This window comes from Vicugna pacos, chromosome 1, assembly GCF_048564905.1.
Source record: "Vicugna pacos chromosome 1, VicPac4, whole genome shotgun sequence".
NCBI classification, from domain to species: Eukaryota; Metazoa; Chordata; class Mammalia; order Artiodactyla; family Camelidae; genus Vicugna; species Vicugna pacos.
Genome location: NC_132987.1, coordinates 6,205,001 through 6,220,126, shown reverse-complemented (window position 1 = coordinate 6,220,126; position 15,126 = coordinate 6,205,001). Strand labels below are relative to the sequence as shown.

General features: G+C 39.9%; 1 protein-coding gene across 2 annotated transcripts in view; it reads left to right on the top strand.

Moving 5' to 3' along the window:
* Window positions 1-15,126, top strand: part of SATB1 (SATB homeobox 1) — a 100,170-nt gene that overhangs the window by 57,404 nt on the left and 27,640 nt on the right. For both annotated transcript variants that reach the window (XM_072946906.1, XM_072946845.1), the window contains exons 8-9: window positions 984-1,196; window positions 9,106-9,261. In XM_072946906.1, the coding sequence (XP_072803007.1) occupies window positions 984-1,196; window positions 9,106-9,261 (369 nt within the window). The remainder of the gene's footprint in view (window positions 1-983; window positions 1,197-9,105; window positions 9,262-15,126) is intronic.

The following is a 15,126-nucleotide window of genomic DNA, read 5'->3' as shown; positions in this document are numbered from 1 at the left end:
CCCTTAAACAAAAATGTGGAAAACCACCCTTTTTTTTTAAAAGCATTTCTCCAAAAATTAAAGAAGTAGTTGACATGGACAATACTCTGTTATTTGGGGAGGAACACCATAAAGGAGTTTACTCACAGTTTGTGAGTTTCTTTATCACTAATAAAAATGTGTATTTCTTGAGAAATCTGATTATTACATAATTTGACAATATTCTTTTCCTAGCATACTAAAGATGGATTTTTGCAATGTGGCAAAGGGGTTGTGTATTTCAAATTGAAAGGCTGGCTTCTTAAGTTCAAAATTTCAACCTGTCACCCAGAGGTATCCTGGATCGGAAGATGGTATTTAGAATCATTAGGGTAGTCAGTATAGTTTCCTTAAGCAGTAAATAGAATCTCCTGTCCTCGACTCATTTGAAAACCATATCAATCAAATGATTGAAAAATCATTTGAAAACCAAGGAATAACTTACAATATTGCCCATGAGAGCGTCGCATAAATCTTAGACGACGCCCTGTTAATATTCTCTTTCCTGATACGTTACAATCCATTTTCTAGTATTTCCTTTATAAATCCTGCTTCTCTAGAAATGGCTGGATATCTTCACATACGGGGCTGTTGGCATTCTACTGGCTTTGTCTGGGCAGCTTGCAGACTATACAGTTCAGCGCTGTTGTAGTAGGAGCATTTCATTTATTCCTAAGTTCCCTCAGTCCTCTCTCCGTGAAAGATTTCATGGCAAGTTAAGCGACTCAAAGGAAGGAGACCAATTAGGCAGTTTCAGTTGATGTTATATGTACAGCGGAGGCTTAATAACATTAGGAATACAATTGAGGCTCTCTTCTCTACCACTTCAGTTGTGACTAATTTATTCCTACGTGGAGTGGGTGCTCCGGCCGGTTCATTTTCTGAGCAGAGTGGAGGAGGAAAGGCAAGGACCGGGCAGGGCAGAGCGGGGCGCACGCTCACCCTGTGCCTTTCGTCCCCCGCAGGGCTTGCTTTCAGAAATCCTTCGAAAGGAAGAGGACCCCAAGACCGCGTCCCAGTCTTTGCTGGTAAACCTTCGGGCTATGCAGAACTTCTTGCAGTTACCGGAAGCGGAAAGAGATCGAATTTACCAGGATGAGAGGGAAAGGAGCTTGAACGCAGCCTCGGCGATGGGTCCTGCCCCACTGATAAGCACACCGCCCAGCCGCCCTCCCCAGGTGAAGTCTCTTTTTCCTTCTCACTCTTCTTACTGCTTTTGGTTAAAAAAAAAAAAAAAGTTCAAGGGAGAATCTCAACAAGGTATTAGAAAGATGGATGGATAGGGGTTTACCAAAAAAAAAAAAAAATAGTTCATAGAGCTGCTTGAGGACATTTGGGTCGCAAATTACTCATTCTGGTATAAAAACAAGCTACTGATTAGATAGAGGGGGAAAAATTGCTTTGTGTTGCATCATTTTGGGGGTTCTTTGGGGTTGAAAAGTCATCTTTACATGAGATATTTGTCTTTTTTTTTTTTTGATTGAAGTATAGTTGGCTTACAATGTTGTGTTAGTTTCTGGTGTACAGCATAGTGATTCAGCTATATACCTATATGTATTCCTTTTCATATTCTTTTTCATTATAGGCTATCTTCTACTTAAGAAAAGAAAGCGTTAAGTAAAGAAGTATTTTCAACTCAATAGGGAAAAAAATGTAATGAAGTCAGTTTTATCCCTCCGAGTTTTAGATCCACCATTTGAATAGTAAATAAATAAAAATAAATAATTCCATTTGTATTTACGCTTTCCGATAAGAACTGCAGCTGGTCCCAATTACATACCATCTCGTTTGTAATCTTTCATAATTAAGTTTAATACAATCCTTGAAGGCAGCTTTAAATGGGGCTGATAAGGAATTCCATCTGTATTCCCAGAAATGGGCACATTTTCTATTTTCCAAATTTTTGCACTTTTTAGAAAGGGCAAAAGTCACCTTCCAGGTAATTTTGTGTGTACGCATCTGTATTGTTTTTTTTTAATCAAATTTAAAAGGTAGCCTCAAAGAATTCAAAAGAAGTTAATTTTCAGTACAGCTGTCAGATAAAAGATTGACAGTGGTTTAGCCTTGAAATGCATAAGCAGATTTATTTCTTGCACCATTTAATTTGTGGCATGTGCAACTCTTAAAAGTAAGGTCAGCAAAAACTGGATGAAAAGTGAATATGGAATACAAATTTTAAGTATTTATGTAACATAATGTCATAATGAAATTGTATCCTAATGTTAATTTCATCAGTTAAAAAAATAACCATCCATTTCCAAGTATAGAAAGAGAGGAAACGCTCATTCAACACTAAAAATGAAACTGCCACAGATACTCATTTTAAATAAGGAATTGACATAACATACCGCCACTTGTTGAGGGTCTTAAACTGTGTGGTGTACTGTCCTGAAATGATTATTTTTTAGAAACATCACAAACGTCCACTTTCTCCATTTTATTCAGTGAGAATCAATTTGGTCTTGGTGTCTATCGGAGCAAACTGTCAGGCAGTCATGGCTATAACTGTCAGAAAGTCACGTTTCTCCAGCAGAAAAAAATGGCGTCTGTATCCATGCATACACACCCACCTGCCCACACTCACATGCTCATTGAATTTGATCTGTCAAGCCTTGGATGAAATACTTCTCACAAAAAAGAGGGAGAAACTCTTTACATACATATATGACTTTTGTGAGAGGGATGAAACAGAAGGTAAGGTGCTTTGGGCTTGATCTGACGCTTAGTTAAACCGCTTAGTTGTGGCGTTTAGAGTTCATGGCATCATTAGTTCATTTTGCTGCTACCGTCCTCACTGGAAGCCCTCTAGGCAGAATCCTTTTACTTATCACTTAGTCTGCAATACTAACAAAAGAATGTCTTGCTTAAGACCAGTATGAATTTACGCATTGAGCTCTTTTTTTTTTTTAAGTCTGTCCAAATATTTGACTTAATAGTTTCTTAATATAGTTTTTGTTTTCTAATTTTTCTAGGACTTTAATGTTTTTATTTGTTTTCCCCATGTGATTCTGCTGTCTTTACTCATCAGGTGTTTTTCTTTAGCCAAAGTTACATTAACTCATATTTATTTTTGTATACTATTAAGATGTTCTTGGGTTATTTTCTTACACGTATATCTAAAGACTACATGCTGACAAGTTGGGGTAGAAAATAGAATTTATTTTAGCCTGAATTACTGATTAACTGGTTGAGCCACCCTCAGCTGTGTATGTGTTCTCAAGCCGGGTTGAGACCATGCCCTTGGTTGGGGTGGCTATTTAATCATTGATGGACGTATAAAGTCCATAGATAGTGTCACTTCTTACTGAAGCTCTTTCAAAGGAGAAAAATTTACATGAACACAGTATTCTTGGCCATCTAGCCAAATTCTGAAATGATCATCTGATAGGTGAGAATAATTTTATTTCACTGCCATCATTTAAATCTTCAGGGTGTCTTGTGCGCCCTCATTGACAATCCCCTTCCATGACTTAACATCACCCTCACAGAGTTTGTTCACCTTTTACCCTTTGACACTGACTCAGTGAATGGAGTTTTAGGAAATTTGTAAGGTATGAGACGTGTTATCAATGTAAGACGAGTACTTGGGATTTGGAAAAATGAGTTAGAGAGCAGCTGAGCCAGCACCGTTTTGCAGCGGTTGAAGTAAAATGCTTAAGCTGGAACCAGTGTATCACACGTAAGGTTTTAACATGCTAACTTACTAATGACTACAGTGAAAGGGGAAAAAGGATGAGACTGCAGTTACAGAAACAGACTGCAAAGTTTTGTCTTTCTTAATTTTATCTTTGGCCCGAGAGGAGTCTCTGTGACATCACTGTGCATTTCGTCCCCCTCCCCCACCTAATTTAGACAGAACATATTTTGAGCCAAATCTTCGGCTTGGGTTGGATCCAAACTGAGTTTCTTGGCTTGTTGAAGGCAGAGGTCTTGGTGGCTCACAGAAGCCCCAGGCCACATTTAGATCTGAGAAATTGGATTCTCTTCCCTGGAGAGTTTAGGTCACATGGAAGATGTGTGAGGTGACCCTGGGTCATACTAGACAGAGGAGCTAACTATTAAGGAAACAGATTCTAAATCATCTTCAAGAAGGGGCTTCCTTCAGGCCCCTGGTTTTATTCTTAGGAATACCACCCCCCCAACCCTGCTCAGGGAAAACCTAGATGAGCCTCAGGACGCCCTGGTGAGATGTTCCCTGTATGCACTTGTCCCTCACACCTCTGTAGAGGTAGCCACACCAGGAGCTTTGTCTCCTGGCTGGGGCAATGGGCTCCAGGCCAGACCTATCTGCCCAAAGCGTATTTTCCCAATTTATATGCTCTTAATTCAAGAAATACAAATACCTTGCCCTTGATGATGGTTCACACTTTTCTAAGCACCGTCATGTACATGAATTCATTGAGTCCTCATGCCAACCAAGTCCAAGATTTAGTCAGTTTTTAAACCCACCATTAAGTCTGTTGCCTACTTCAAGCTGTCTCCTCAAAACAGACATTTTAGAAAGGAGAAAATGGAACTGGGGGACTCTCCCTGTTTGTCATGGAGGATGAGCAGTTTTACTGTTAGGTTAGGAAGAGGAACGTGCAGAGAACACTCTCCTGTTAGACTGCATCACGTGTGTGGTAGATGACCCATTTTGGAAGACTTTGAGTGATTGGGCATTTCCCCCAAACGTCACTAGTATGGACCCAACCCCTCCAAACGTCCCTGGTCTTAAAGGTTTCTCCTCTGACTGTGCTTGGCAAATATTCCAGATGAGTTTACGAGATGGATTTGATTAATATTAATTAATTACTGTTTTCTGAGGTTAGTCTATTCCAGATCAGTTTTAAGTTGGTTCCTGTGTAGGTGTGTACTTGTTATGGTTTTTAATTTGTGTGTTTTAATACGTGTTGACTTTTGGAGTTAAATTAGCAATTTCTGTCTTCATAAGGACAGTTTGACAGCCTGTAATCATCGGGTTATAACTTCTACGTGAATTATATCATTACTTTTGCCTTTATATTTTTTACATCTCTTCATGTAATTCTTTGTTTTTCCTCCTAATGTAAGATGTGATATTTTATTACAACACTTTAGAAAATGTACGGAGTTTATATAAGCAACATGTAATTAATTTAATCTGATAGCTGCACTTTTCTGTCCCTTTACAACAAATCCTTCAATAATATAATGAAACATAGATTCTAGTTATGGGCAGGAACTTCATGCTTGATAAGTTTTATTTGTTATGAATCCCTTGACCAGTTTTATGTTAAGATTACTTATGTGCTTATAAAATGCTTCTCATTAATAGTCATCTTTTAAAAGTTAGAGGAATTTTGAAAGTCCAGATTTGGAAAGAAATGAATATTGTTTCTACAAAAGGAAGAAAAGCATAAAAAGATATCATCCTGATACTCAAAACAGTGTTAATATATAAAAATTTGAAAATAGGGACTACTTTTTTATTACCAATAGGAATTCCTCAGAGTAGCACATTTCATACACAGCATTACTAAGAACACACTTCTAGTTTGCATAACTTAACTAAATTCAGATTGGAGTCTTTAACCTAACAATAAGACCATTCGCCACTAAAAATTAGATGTTAGTGGGCTAGATTTAGCAAAGGGCTACCAAAAAGCACGTCTTAAAAAATAAGAATTTTTCCAAGTAAAGAAATCCTGTATAAAACATCATAACCTCCGTATATTTGCAGTGGTTTTTAAGATCAGTATTGGCAGTAGACAGACTTAAGTTCAGTTCTCAGCCTTGCCCCATGGACAAATCCCTTAACCTCTTTGTTAGTTTTAAAATGGAGCCGTTTTGCAGGTTTGAGTGCATGTATGTTAACACAGAGCCCTGCTCATGATAAACAACTGATCAATGTTAGTCTCTGTTATCATTAATAATCGTTATTAAAACTCCATCAACCTTTATGTGTGTGCACGCTCTCACGCACGTGTGCAACTTGTGTGTGCAGGAAATTCCTCCCACGTCAGGGAACAGCACAGTCACCAAGCAGGACCCCAGTGGAGTCCGCTCTGTGCAGCATGTACATAGGTAGCACACGGGGGCGTGTGGAGTGTGTATGGTCCATTATGTGGTGTGGGTTGATGGATTCAACAGTCCGTGAAGAAGCAAAAAAGACTTTGCATGGAAAATGTGTGTCCTCCTGCAGTTTCAATGAAATGAAACACAGACCCCAGTGCTGCACCCTATCCTCACGTGGAAGGGTAAATACCAAAACTCCAATCCTTAACTACTTCCCCGGCGCCGCCGTAATGATGGAGTAGAACCCGCTACCTTGATAAAAGCTATTCGGAAAGCGACTGCATTTATTTTACCTCCTGTGTTATTTGCGGAGAAGAGCTGAAGAGTAGTTTGTTTTGCCTGGAATGAGCTACTTTATGAATTTTAATGTGTGATATAATATTAAAAGCTAAACCAGGATTAAAGAAGATTTTTTTCGGTGCTAAGCTAAAATAGTACTTAGTAGAGTGAGGTATAAAAGATTCTTGTTTCCATTTTTACCTGGGGGAAAAAAAATTCAGCTTTCATATTTTTGAAAAGCTGTCCAAGTCAGTTCCCCTTAAGCAATAGCTTGTGTTTAGGGAGAAAAAATGTGATTCCAAAATTCTAATAGCTTATCTGTGATAAGATGCATATCCGAGCCAACAAGATGATAAAGAAAAGCTTTTCTAAATATTTCTTAAGTGAGTAATACAGTTTCTTATTATTTTTAAAAGTTGTTGCTCTCGCTTTTTTTTTTTTTAAGTGTTTCATGTTACTTCTTTTCCACTTCTGATTGTGTTGGCTACTAGGAAATGGTTCTTTGATTTTTTTTTTAATGATTTAAAAGTTTTGTTTTTTGGTTCAAGTTGTAATTGCTTTATTTAAAAAAAAAATTAAAGCCAAGAAAATTTTAGCAAGAAAATCACAGGGTTGAAACAAATGATGATAGCCCACCTCGAAGATACATTCTTAAGCGTAATTTTTACAAAGGAATGAAAATTATTTTAAAAACACTGAGTTTCCAAAGTCTGCTCTCTGAACTATGCAGATTGCTACCAAGGAACTATTTCTTCCAGTGCGCTGGACTTCACACCTCCATTTCCATAACATTCAATTTTCAAAGCGATTGAAATGGCTTTTCTTTTCTCTTTCATTTAAGCAGTGAGAAAAATAGGTATTAAAAGGGACCCCATGGGGTGATCAAATCTATCCTTCTGCCTCAAAGCAAGACCACCCCAGAGCAAATTTGCGAATCTCACCAAAGCAACTTTGTAGGCAATTTATGGTAATGCGTTAACTCTTCTGGCTCCTAAAGTGGTGTTTAGCAGATTATTGCTTCAAAGCCCTGTGTCTGTGCCTAGTGGTCTCCAGTCGTTAATATACCTCCGTGAGTGCCCTTGCTTACGAATCACAGAGCTGGCAGGGGACAGCTGGAAATCTAACCCCTGCTCTTGCCGTCTCTGTCCCCGGATTATGGTTTGGGACAAGCCAGTGAGGCCAGCCTGTTGGGTACTTGTTCTGCCTCACCTTCTGCATCCTCACTTGGGGCGTGTGGTCCAGCCGTTTCTCATCATCATCCTTTCCGCACTCACAAGGGTCCAGGTGGGAGAGTCTAGCTGCCTCCTCCAGATAAGCCCGAGGTGAGTTCTTTTGCTAACTGGCTAGAAGTTAGGAGTCAGAAGGCACGTTTTAAAGGAGCCTCATCTTTACTCTGTAAGTGTAGGGAATTAAATTGCTTAGAATAACCTCCGCCCCTCTTTTGATATCAAATATTTAGGGGCAGGGTGAAATAAACATTGCAAGACTTGCTGCACAACCAGGAGGAATGTCATTTAGTGTCAGAAGATCATTTGTTTATCTTAAAATGAGCTTCATTTTCTGTTATTCATAGTGGATGAGAGAAATGGTCCGAGATGGTAAGTTTCTAGAGCACAGAAACCTGGGCTCTGTAAAGGACCCTAAGAAACGCGGTTCTTGATGAATCATTTTGTCAGGAGAAACATGGTCCTGCATCTGTGGTAACTTTTCATGTATGTTTTCATCAGTTTCCCAGAAAACAGCTGCCCCATGGTTCATGTGTAAATTTCACAGGCTGGTTCATGTATCTGCATGGTAAAAATCAAATTTTTATCTTAAAGATTTAAAGTTTTAAAGATTCTTTTTTAACTGTTGAAAATTAATGATGGCATCAATAAACCTTGAGGTTATTTGATTTTCCCATGTTTTGTGGCATTTTTCTGCTGATATCTGTTTATGATTATTCCCAAAGGCATTGATACTGACTTTGCACTCAAAATTATACATTTTGCATATACCTGGAAAGTCACTGATGATATATTTTGTGTAGCTTGCAGTCATATTCTATTAAATTTTGTGAAACAGTCTCTTATCATCTGGCTCCACAAGTCAAAAGGAGATAGTTATATACAGGGGTGCCAGGAAACGATGAAATAATTATACAGAACAGCTTGGACATGCACTTGTAAAATGCAACCAGCCTTTATGATAATTAAGCAAGGCACTCTACCTGTTTCATGGATGGGTAGAAGATTTAAATATGCAGCTCTGCAAATGGCTTTGTTATGGAAGATTTTTTAAATGAAACATAAGAGGAAAAGGCATAAAAGAAGAGTCTAAAATGAAAAAGGCCATAGTATGTAATCACTATTAGTGATGCAGTTGTCTGTCAGGCACCCGGTACCCAGTGAAGATACGGCAGTGTGCATTATAATTTTAATTGTGAATTTCCTTTGTTAGAATGGCAATGGAAGGTAATTGGGAAACAATTAGTTTAGGGTTTTCAAGTCTTTGAAACTACCCCGTTTTCCAGAAAACTTACTTTATGGCATTATAATTCCTGGCTGTCAGCTGGCGGTTGCTGTCATATTACAGATGCAATCACCTGTGACAGTGTGACTCCCTTAACTTAAGCAGTCTGATCTCCGGGTAATAACTAATGTTGAATGACCGCCCTGTTGGTCACCTTGATCGTAAAAGGAGCGACACTGTCCAGTTTGGATGCCCAGCCTGAGAAGCTTCAGAACCATTTGGCCAGTGGAAAATGACAGGCATGTCCAAAATGTTTTGTAGGTGAAAACGGCTACTATTGCCACGGAGAGAAATGGGAAACCAGAGAACAACACCATGAACATTAATGCTTCCATTTACGACGAGATTCAGCAGGAAATGAAGCGCGCTAAGGTTTCCCAAGCACTGTTTGCAAAGGTGGCAGCAACCAAAAGCCAGGTAAGAGCCTCTGTCAGGCATTGAGAACTCCGAGCTGCGTTACCTGGGAAGGCCCACTCAGAGGGGTGTCACTTCTCAGTTGGAACTGGCGTCCCTGAGAGGTCACGGTCTCCAGGGTGTTCAGATTCAGGGTAACAGACACTTGGCTGGGTTTCCTCCAACACCCACTCTCCAAACCACGGATTTCTCGGCAAGTCCCCGAGTCGGTTAATCGTTTCCAGAAGCGTATTGTCATGTGTCATTCCTCCAGCTGGTCTAGGTAGTGGAACAAATAACTTGAATTACTATTATTTCATTAGTACTTCGATGACCTTCACTTCCATCCTAAAATACTACAAACATGATCTCTTTTTTCTGTTCCAACTCAGACATCTGAAACTATTAGGTGCACTTATTAAAACAGACACACACACTCACATATGTGTTTGCATATTAATGATTTTAGTTTTTCTATAAATATATGTAATATGTAGGTATATAATGTATAGTAAATAAAATAAATATAATAAATATATAATCATAATAAATAAAATAAATATATATGATACAAATTTAATTACAATTAGAAAAACTGCCTAAATCTTTTGACTTATAAAGGAATAGAATGGAATTGGAGAAGTCAAAAATTCCTACAAGATGAAGACATAATGAAGGATGGATAATGGAGTCTTTTATCAGTAGGTTTGTCATATGTTGATCATATATATTCATCCAAAGTAGAGTCATCTGTAGGAACAAACTTAGAGTTATCTACAGCCCTGTGTTCAAAGCCGAGAATACTTTTAAAGGACCGGAAGGATACTGAAGTCTCTTCCCGTTTGCAAAAGGATTTGAAAACACTATCAAGGTGGGACTGAGAGGCAGTCAGGGGATCGAATGAGATCTTAACAACTTGAAATTTTAAACAAATATACTTCACTGTCATTAATGAACTCGCCTTTATAAAACAGCCTGGCTGCTGTCAACTTCCGATAAAATGATACAATCCTGAGAGTATTTCCAATATGACGGACGTATTTACCGTACGATACTTTCACGATTCGCTTTTTCTGAAATTATCAACGTTAATAGCGGTAACTTGAGGGGAGTTTTGCTTTGGAAACGGTTGTTCTTGTTTTAAGTTATAGGCTAGATGAAATTCTTCAGGGATATCTTGGAAATGTTATATAAAAATGATTAAACTCAAGCTGTGGACTGTAAAAATTACAGCTTTATAGGCCACACGCCTGCCTACCCTTCAATCACTGTCAAAGTGATAATTTCTACAATAATATGTTTCTTTTATTGTGAGATTCTAAACATCAAGTGCTGTTTAAACATTAAACGGAATTGTTTATGTTAGCGCCTCACTCAGTGTGTCACACATCGGGCCACCGTAATCTCTCATGGAATGTAAAATTCTGTCATGAATCATGGCTTGTATATCGGAAATTACTGTAATTTTGATTGGAAATTACAGGGCTCTTGAAATGTTTCTAATTATGATAGAATGTTAGAGCCGCTTCAAACCTGTGTGCGTCTTTAGATATCTTCACTGACATGCCAAGACGAGGCACTGAGGAGAAATGTCCTGCTCTCACGTCATCCTCCCACCCTGCACCTCCTTGTTTGGGCCACTTAGTCTAATTATGATGAGGATCTCATATTTAAACATATATCATCCTGTCTTTCTTTCTGATTCTCCATCTCTTCTGACCTGTCCCATTAAATGATGGGGACTCACAGTCTGTCTTCCTACAGGGCCACTTTCCCCAGATCTCCAAGGTAGATAGACAGAGAATTGAAATGTGTTATTGTGATGAGGGTCTGCTCTAAAACCAACCAACAAAAATAAATCTTGAAAGTTTTTGGTGCTTGGCATCAGTCATTTAATGACCGCCTGCCCCCGCCCTCCTTCCTGGCTAGAGCATCACTTCTTCTGGCCAGCAGCTTCTTTTGCTACCTTCATTCTTTTCTTTCTTTAAAATGAGATCCCAGATTCTCCACACCTGGGCTGGGTTTCTGATGTGGGGACTATTCACACAGTGGCAGCTGTTGGTTGATAGCAAGTGTGAGTCATGCTCTGAGTGCTGTGTGTGATCATGTGAGTGATGTTCTGAGTTTCTGAACATCCTTGTTCCTTGTACCCCTGTCCTGTGAAGCTCCCCCTGAGTCACCTTCAACGATGTCAGTTGGCAGCTTCTGTGTATCTGCCCTGATGGTGTGTTCCCCAGAACCCCCAGAGCTGCACGCTGTCTCCTCCTTACTGGTGGAAGGAGAATTCAAGAGGGCCAGTTGTAGGCTATTGGGGTCCAGCCAACTGTTAACTTTCATTCTCTCCAGATAGGTATTCCTAACTACTAATTTACTGTAACTTCCTAGCAGAGCATTTTTGTAGCTTTCTCTTAGCTGTTCAGTTTTGATGTTAGCACAACCTTCTTTACGAAAATATAAAGATGGATCATTACTGAAAAATAAGACAGTCCAAAAACTGCATGTATTCCCAGGAGAGGAGGTCTGACTTCACAAGGGAAGGTCATCATTTACTTAAATTCTGTTCTCCTGCCGTGATTTTTGTGAAGGAAATAGAAAAACTAAAACACAAAAAAAGAATCTTCCAATCAGACTGACCTTTTTCATAGTCAGAATTCTTAACGTGTAACAGAGTTAGTTATTCCTTGGATGCAGGTGATGAGGCTTGTCAGAGTGAGGCAGGGATCCCCCCAAATGAAGGGCATGTGAAGAGGGAAGAGCTGGAACCACTCGTATCTCAGCTGGTCCAGCCGCAGCTGCTTCTGTGTCTTGCCCTGATTCTCTAGGTTGGCTTAACATTCATCACCCCTGTTGTGCTAGACCCCACCGTGCGTTGTAGATGATCTGCATTTAGTTCTCAGGGTAGCCCTGTGGGCTGCAACGTTGATTTCCTCGGTTACACCTGAGAGTCACTTGACTAATAAGAAGCAGGGCCAGCCCTGAATTCTCTGCATCTCCCTGACTATTGCAGTGCCTCCTCAGGGTTCCAGGGAGCATCAAGACTGAAGTTATCCTCTGCCCCAGGAAAGAGAAATTAAGGGATGCTGGATGACTTGATAGCGGAAATAGTGGGGACTTTCCTTTCTTTATTGACATATTCATGGAATATGGCTTCTTGCCTACATAGGGCCCTCGGAATCCAAGTTTCTTCATGGCTGTTTGGGGCTGGGGTACGGAGAAAGTGTAGTGATGGAGGACTCAAAGGAGACTACAATCCAAGCTGTGTCACTGGTGTCACAGTATTGGGAAATGATTTAACCTTAATGAGCCCAAAATCCTTTTTCACATGGGAAGGGGTCACATGCTGGACAGAAGAGCTTTTAAATTGACAGCACTGCACACAAATGGATAATGTCTCAGAACGTGCTGAGCAAGGGGCTCAGACCTCCACACGGAGTGACGTATGTGTTATCTCTGTATGTATCTCAGAAACCTTTCCGTTTCAAAGGTAAAGCTTTCAAGTCAGGCCCCTACATGGCAGACGGCATAATTATTTTAAAGATGACAGCCCCAGAATGTCATGGAACCAGACCCGTCGTCACTGTGGCATGCAGTGACTAAGGCACAACGTATTTTCAGTAAAAGACACCGACTGCAGATTCCACCATTTCACTTGTATTATATTATCTCTTCTCTCCAATGAGTAATAGAAATGAGATTGTTTTTAGCCCTAATAGAAATGTCTGAATAAAATATGCATACTGAAGGCAGGCTACTTTTTGTGCTTGAGTAGGAAAGCACGCTCGTGCAAACTTTAAAAAGATGAGATGTTCTAACCATATGCGAATAACGCCAAATGAATACATTTTATATTCTGAATATTCAAATAAGAAGCCTTTTGTTTTCCAAGTGAATCGTATTGGAATTTGATCAAACATTTAGTCTGATAACATTCAAATAATTATGAGAGCAGAATTCACTAATTTTACTGTTTTTAAAAAAAAAATAGTTGATTTGGGTAATAACCATTACGGTATCAAGGTTCAGTTACTGTTCATTGGTTATAGTGTTTTCATATGGGAGATGGAAATGGAATTTTTTCCTTAATGGTGGCAGATGTTGGAATCTAATTTTATGCCACAGCAAACCCCCTGAGAGCTCTGGGACTAAAGGTGTATGTCCAGCAAGGGGACATTAGCAGCACCGGAGGCCTTGCCTTGTACATTGAATTGTTACATTGATTTTCATGTCTGCAGAGTTAGAGCTGCAAATGCAGTAATGCAGGCAGAGGAAAGGCTTGTACAGAGCCGCTGCGTTGCCGCTCGCGTTTGGAAAATGATTTCTCTCTGGTGCTTTAGTGAACAGGATGCTTCTTTGAGGTAAAGCCACGAGGTGATGGAAGTTCTATTTGACTGAACGTGTTTTCCACAGTCTTCTGCAGTTTCTCCCCACCAGTCCTGTGGAGTTACTGGACTCTTTGGTTACTACACCTTCACCTGGTTGTGATAGGTGTGGTTTTTAACCCTCAAAAAAGAATTCCTGCCTCTGTGAAGGTAGCAGGACCAGTAGAAGAAACAAGAGAATTCAAAGGCGTTGGCTTTCTTCCATCGACTTTTCAGACACTTGTCACCTCCAGTATGAAAGAGAAGGGAGGGTGAGAAAGCTTTAGCGCTCTTTGGGCCTGTAGGTGGGTGGGAGCGGGTGAAGCGTCTTTCCGACCTTTGGATTTGGAAATTCTTAGATGGTGATCGGAATGCCTTAGATACAAGTGACATATGATATGTCACAAGTCAGTGGCAGAGGGGTAGAAATAGGGCTAAAAATGTCATTTTCATGGCTGGTTATAGGAATCCATGGTGACAAAATCCAGGGGGGCAAAAAAAAATCACAGAACCATGCCTGCGTGCTGTATTCTAGCACGTCAGTGAAGGCATCTTTTATTTTGTTAGAATTAAATCACACTTCCTGGAAACGACACTGTGAAGCTCTGTGCTGATTCATCCTTTTGGAATGTTCGTGTAACCAGACTTTGCGGCAACACGACTTCACCTGGGCAGCCTCCTGTTTAAGATGCGCAGGAGGCCCCTGCAGATCGGAGAGTCACGCTTCCCGTTATTTCTGGTGCCGCACGCTTCGCTGGCAGTCTGGGGGAAGATCTAATGCCGTGTCCTCAGAGCCCCTTCTCTGGGGCTAAAGAGAGTTTCCTTCAGCCAGGATCTAAGACAGGGACTGCCTCTTCACACATTCTCCACCTAGTGTCTTATTTTATTTTATTTATTTATTTTTAATTGGGTAGAGGGGACCCTGGGGAGATACAGTTTAGGTTTCCCTGGAACATCTTCTGTGGAGAAGGACGAGGCAGGTTGGTTGCTTGAAAGGAGAGCAAGAGCCATCTCAGCTTCTCCCGGGGTTCAGTTTAACCCACATCTGGGGAGGCCCCAGTGCTGCCTTCTTGATAAGAAGGACGTGGGGCCCCATCCCTCTCCTACTGAAGGTGCCCCGCATTGGTAGGCATCTCTGAAAATCTCCACTGTCTAAATTTTGGGAATCCACACTGGATTTCATTCTCTACAGTGTAGACCTTTCTTTATGTCCCTAAGTTGACTGCTAAACTGAACTCTTAAAACATAATGGCTTTAAATGCGTAAATATTGACATACTTTTAACAGTTTAAAGGTACACGATGGTCTGTTATGTGATGTTTTAAGAACTTAATTTGTGAATCTGAATATGAGCCTTTCTCATATTTCTGTTATTAAAAAAGCATATGTTTTCATTAATCTAGGCTTTGATCAAGGAGGTTCAGAATTATTAAATAGAACACATATTTGCCCATTGTTGGCTAAAAAATCATGTCAAGGGGTGTTTACCCTTAGACACTGGACATTTTCTATTTAAACAAGTTGGACAGAA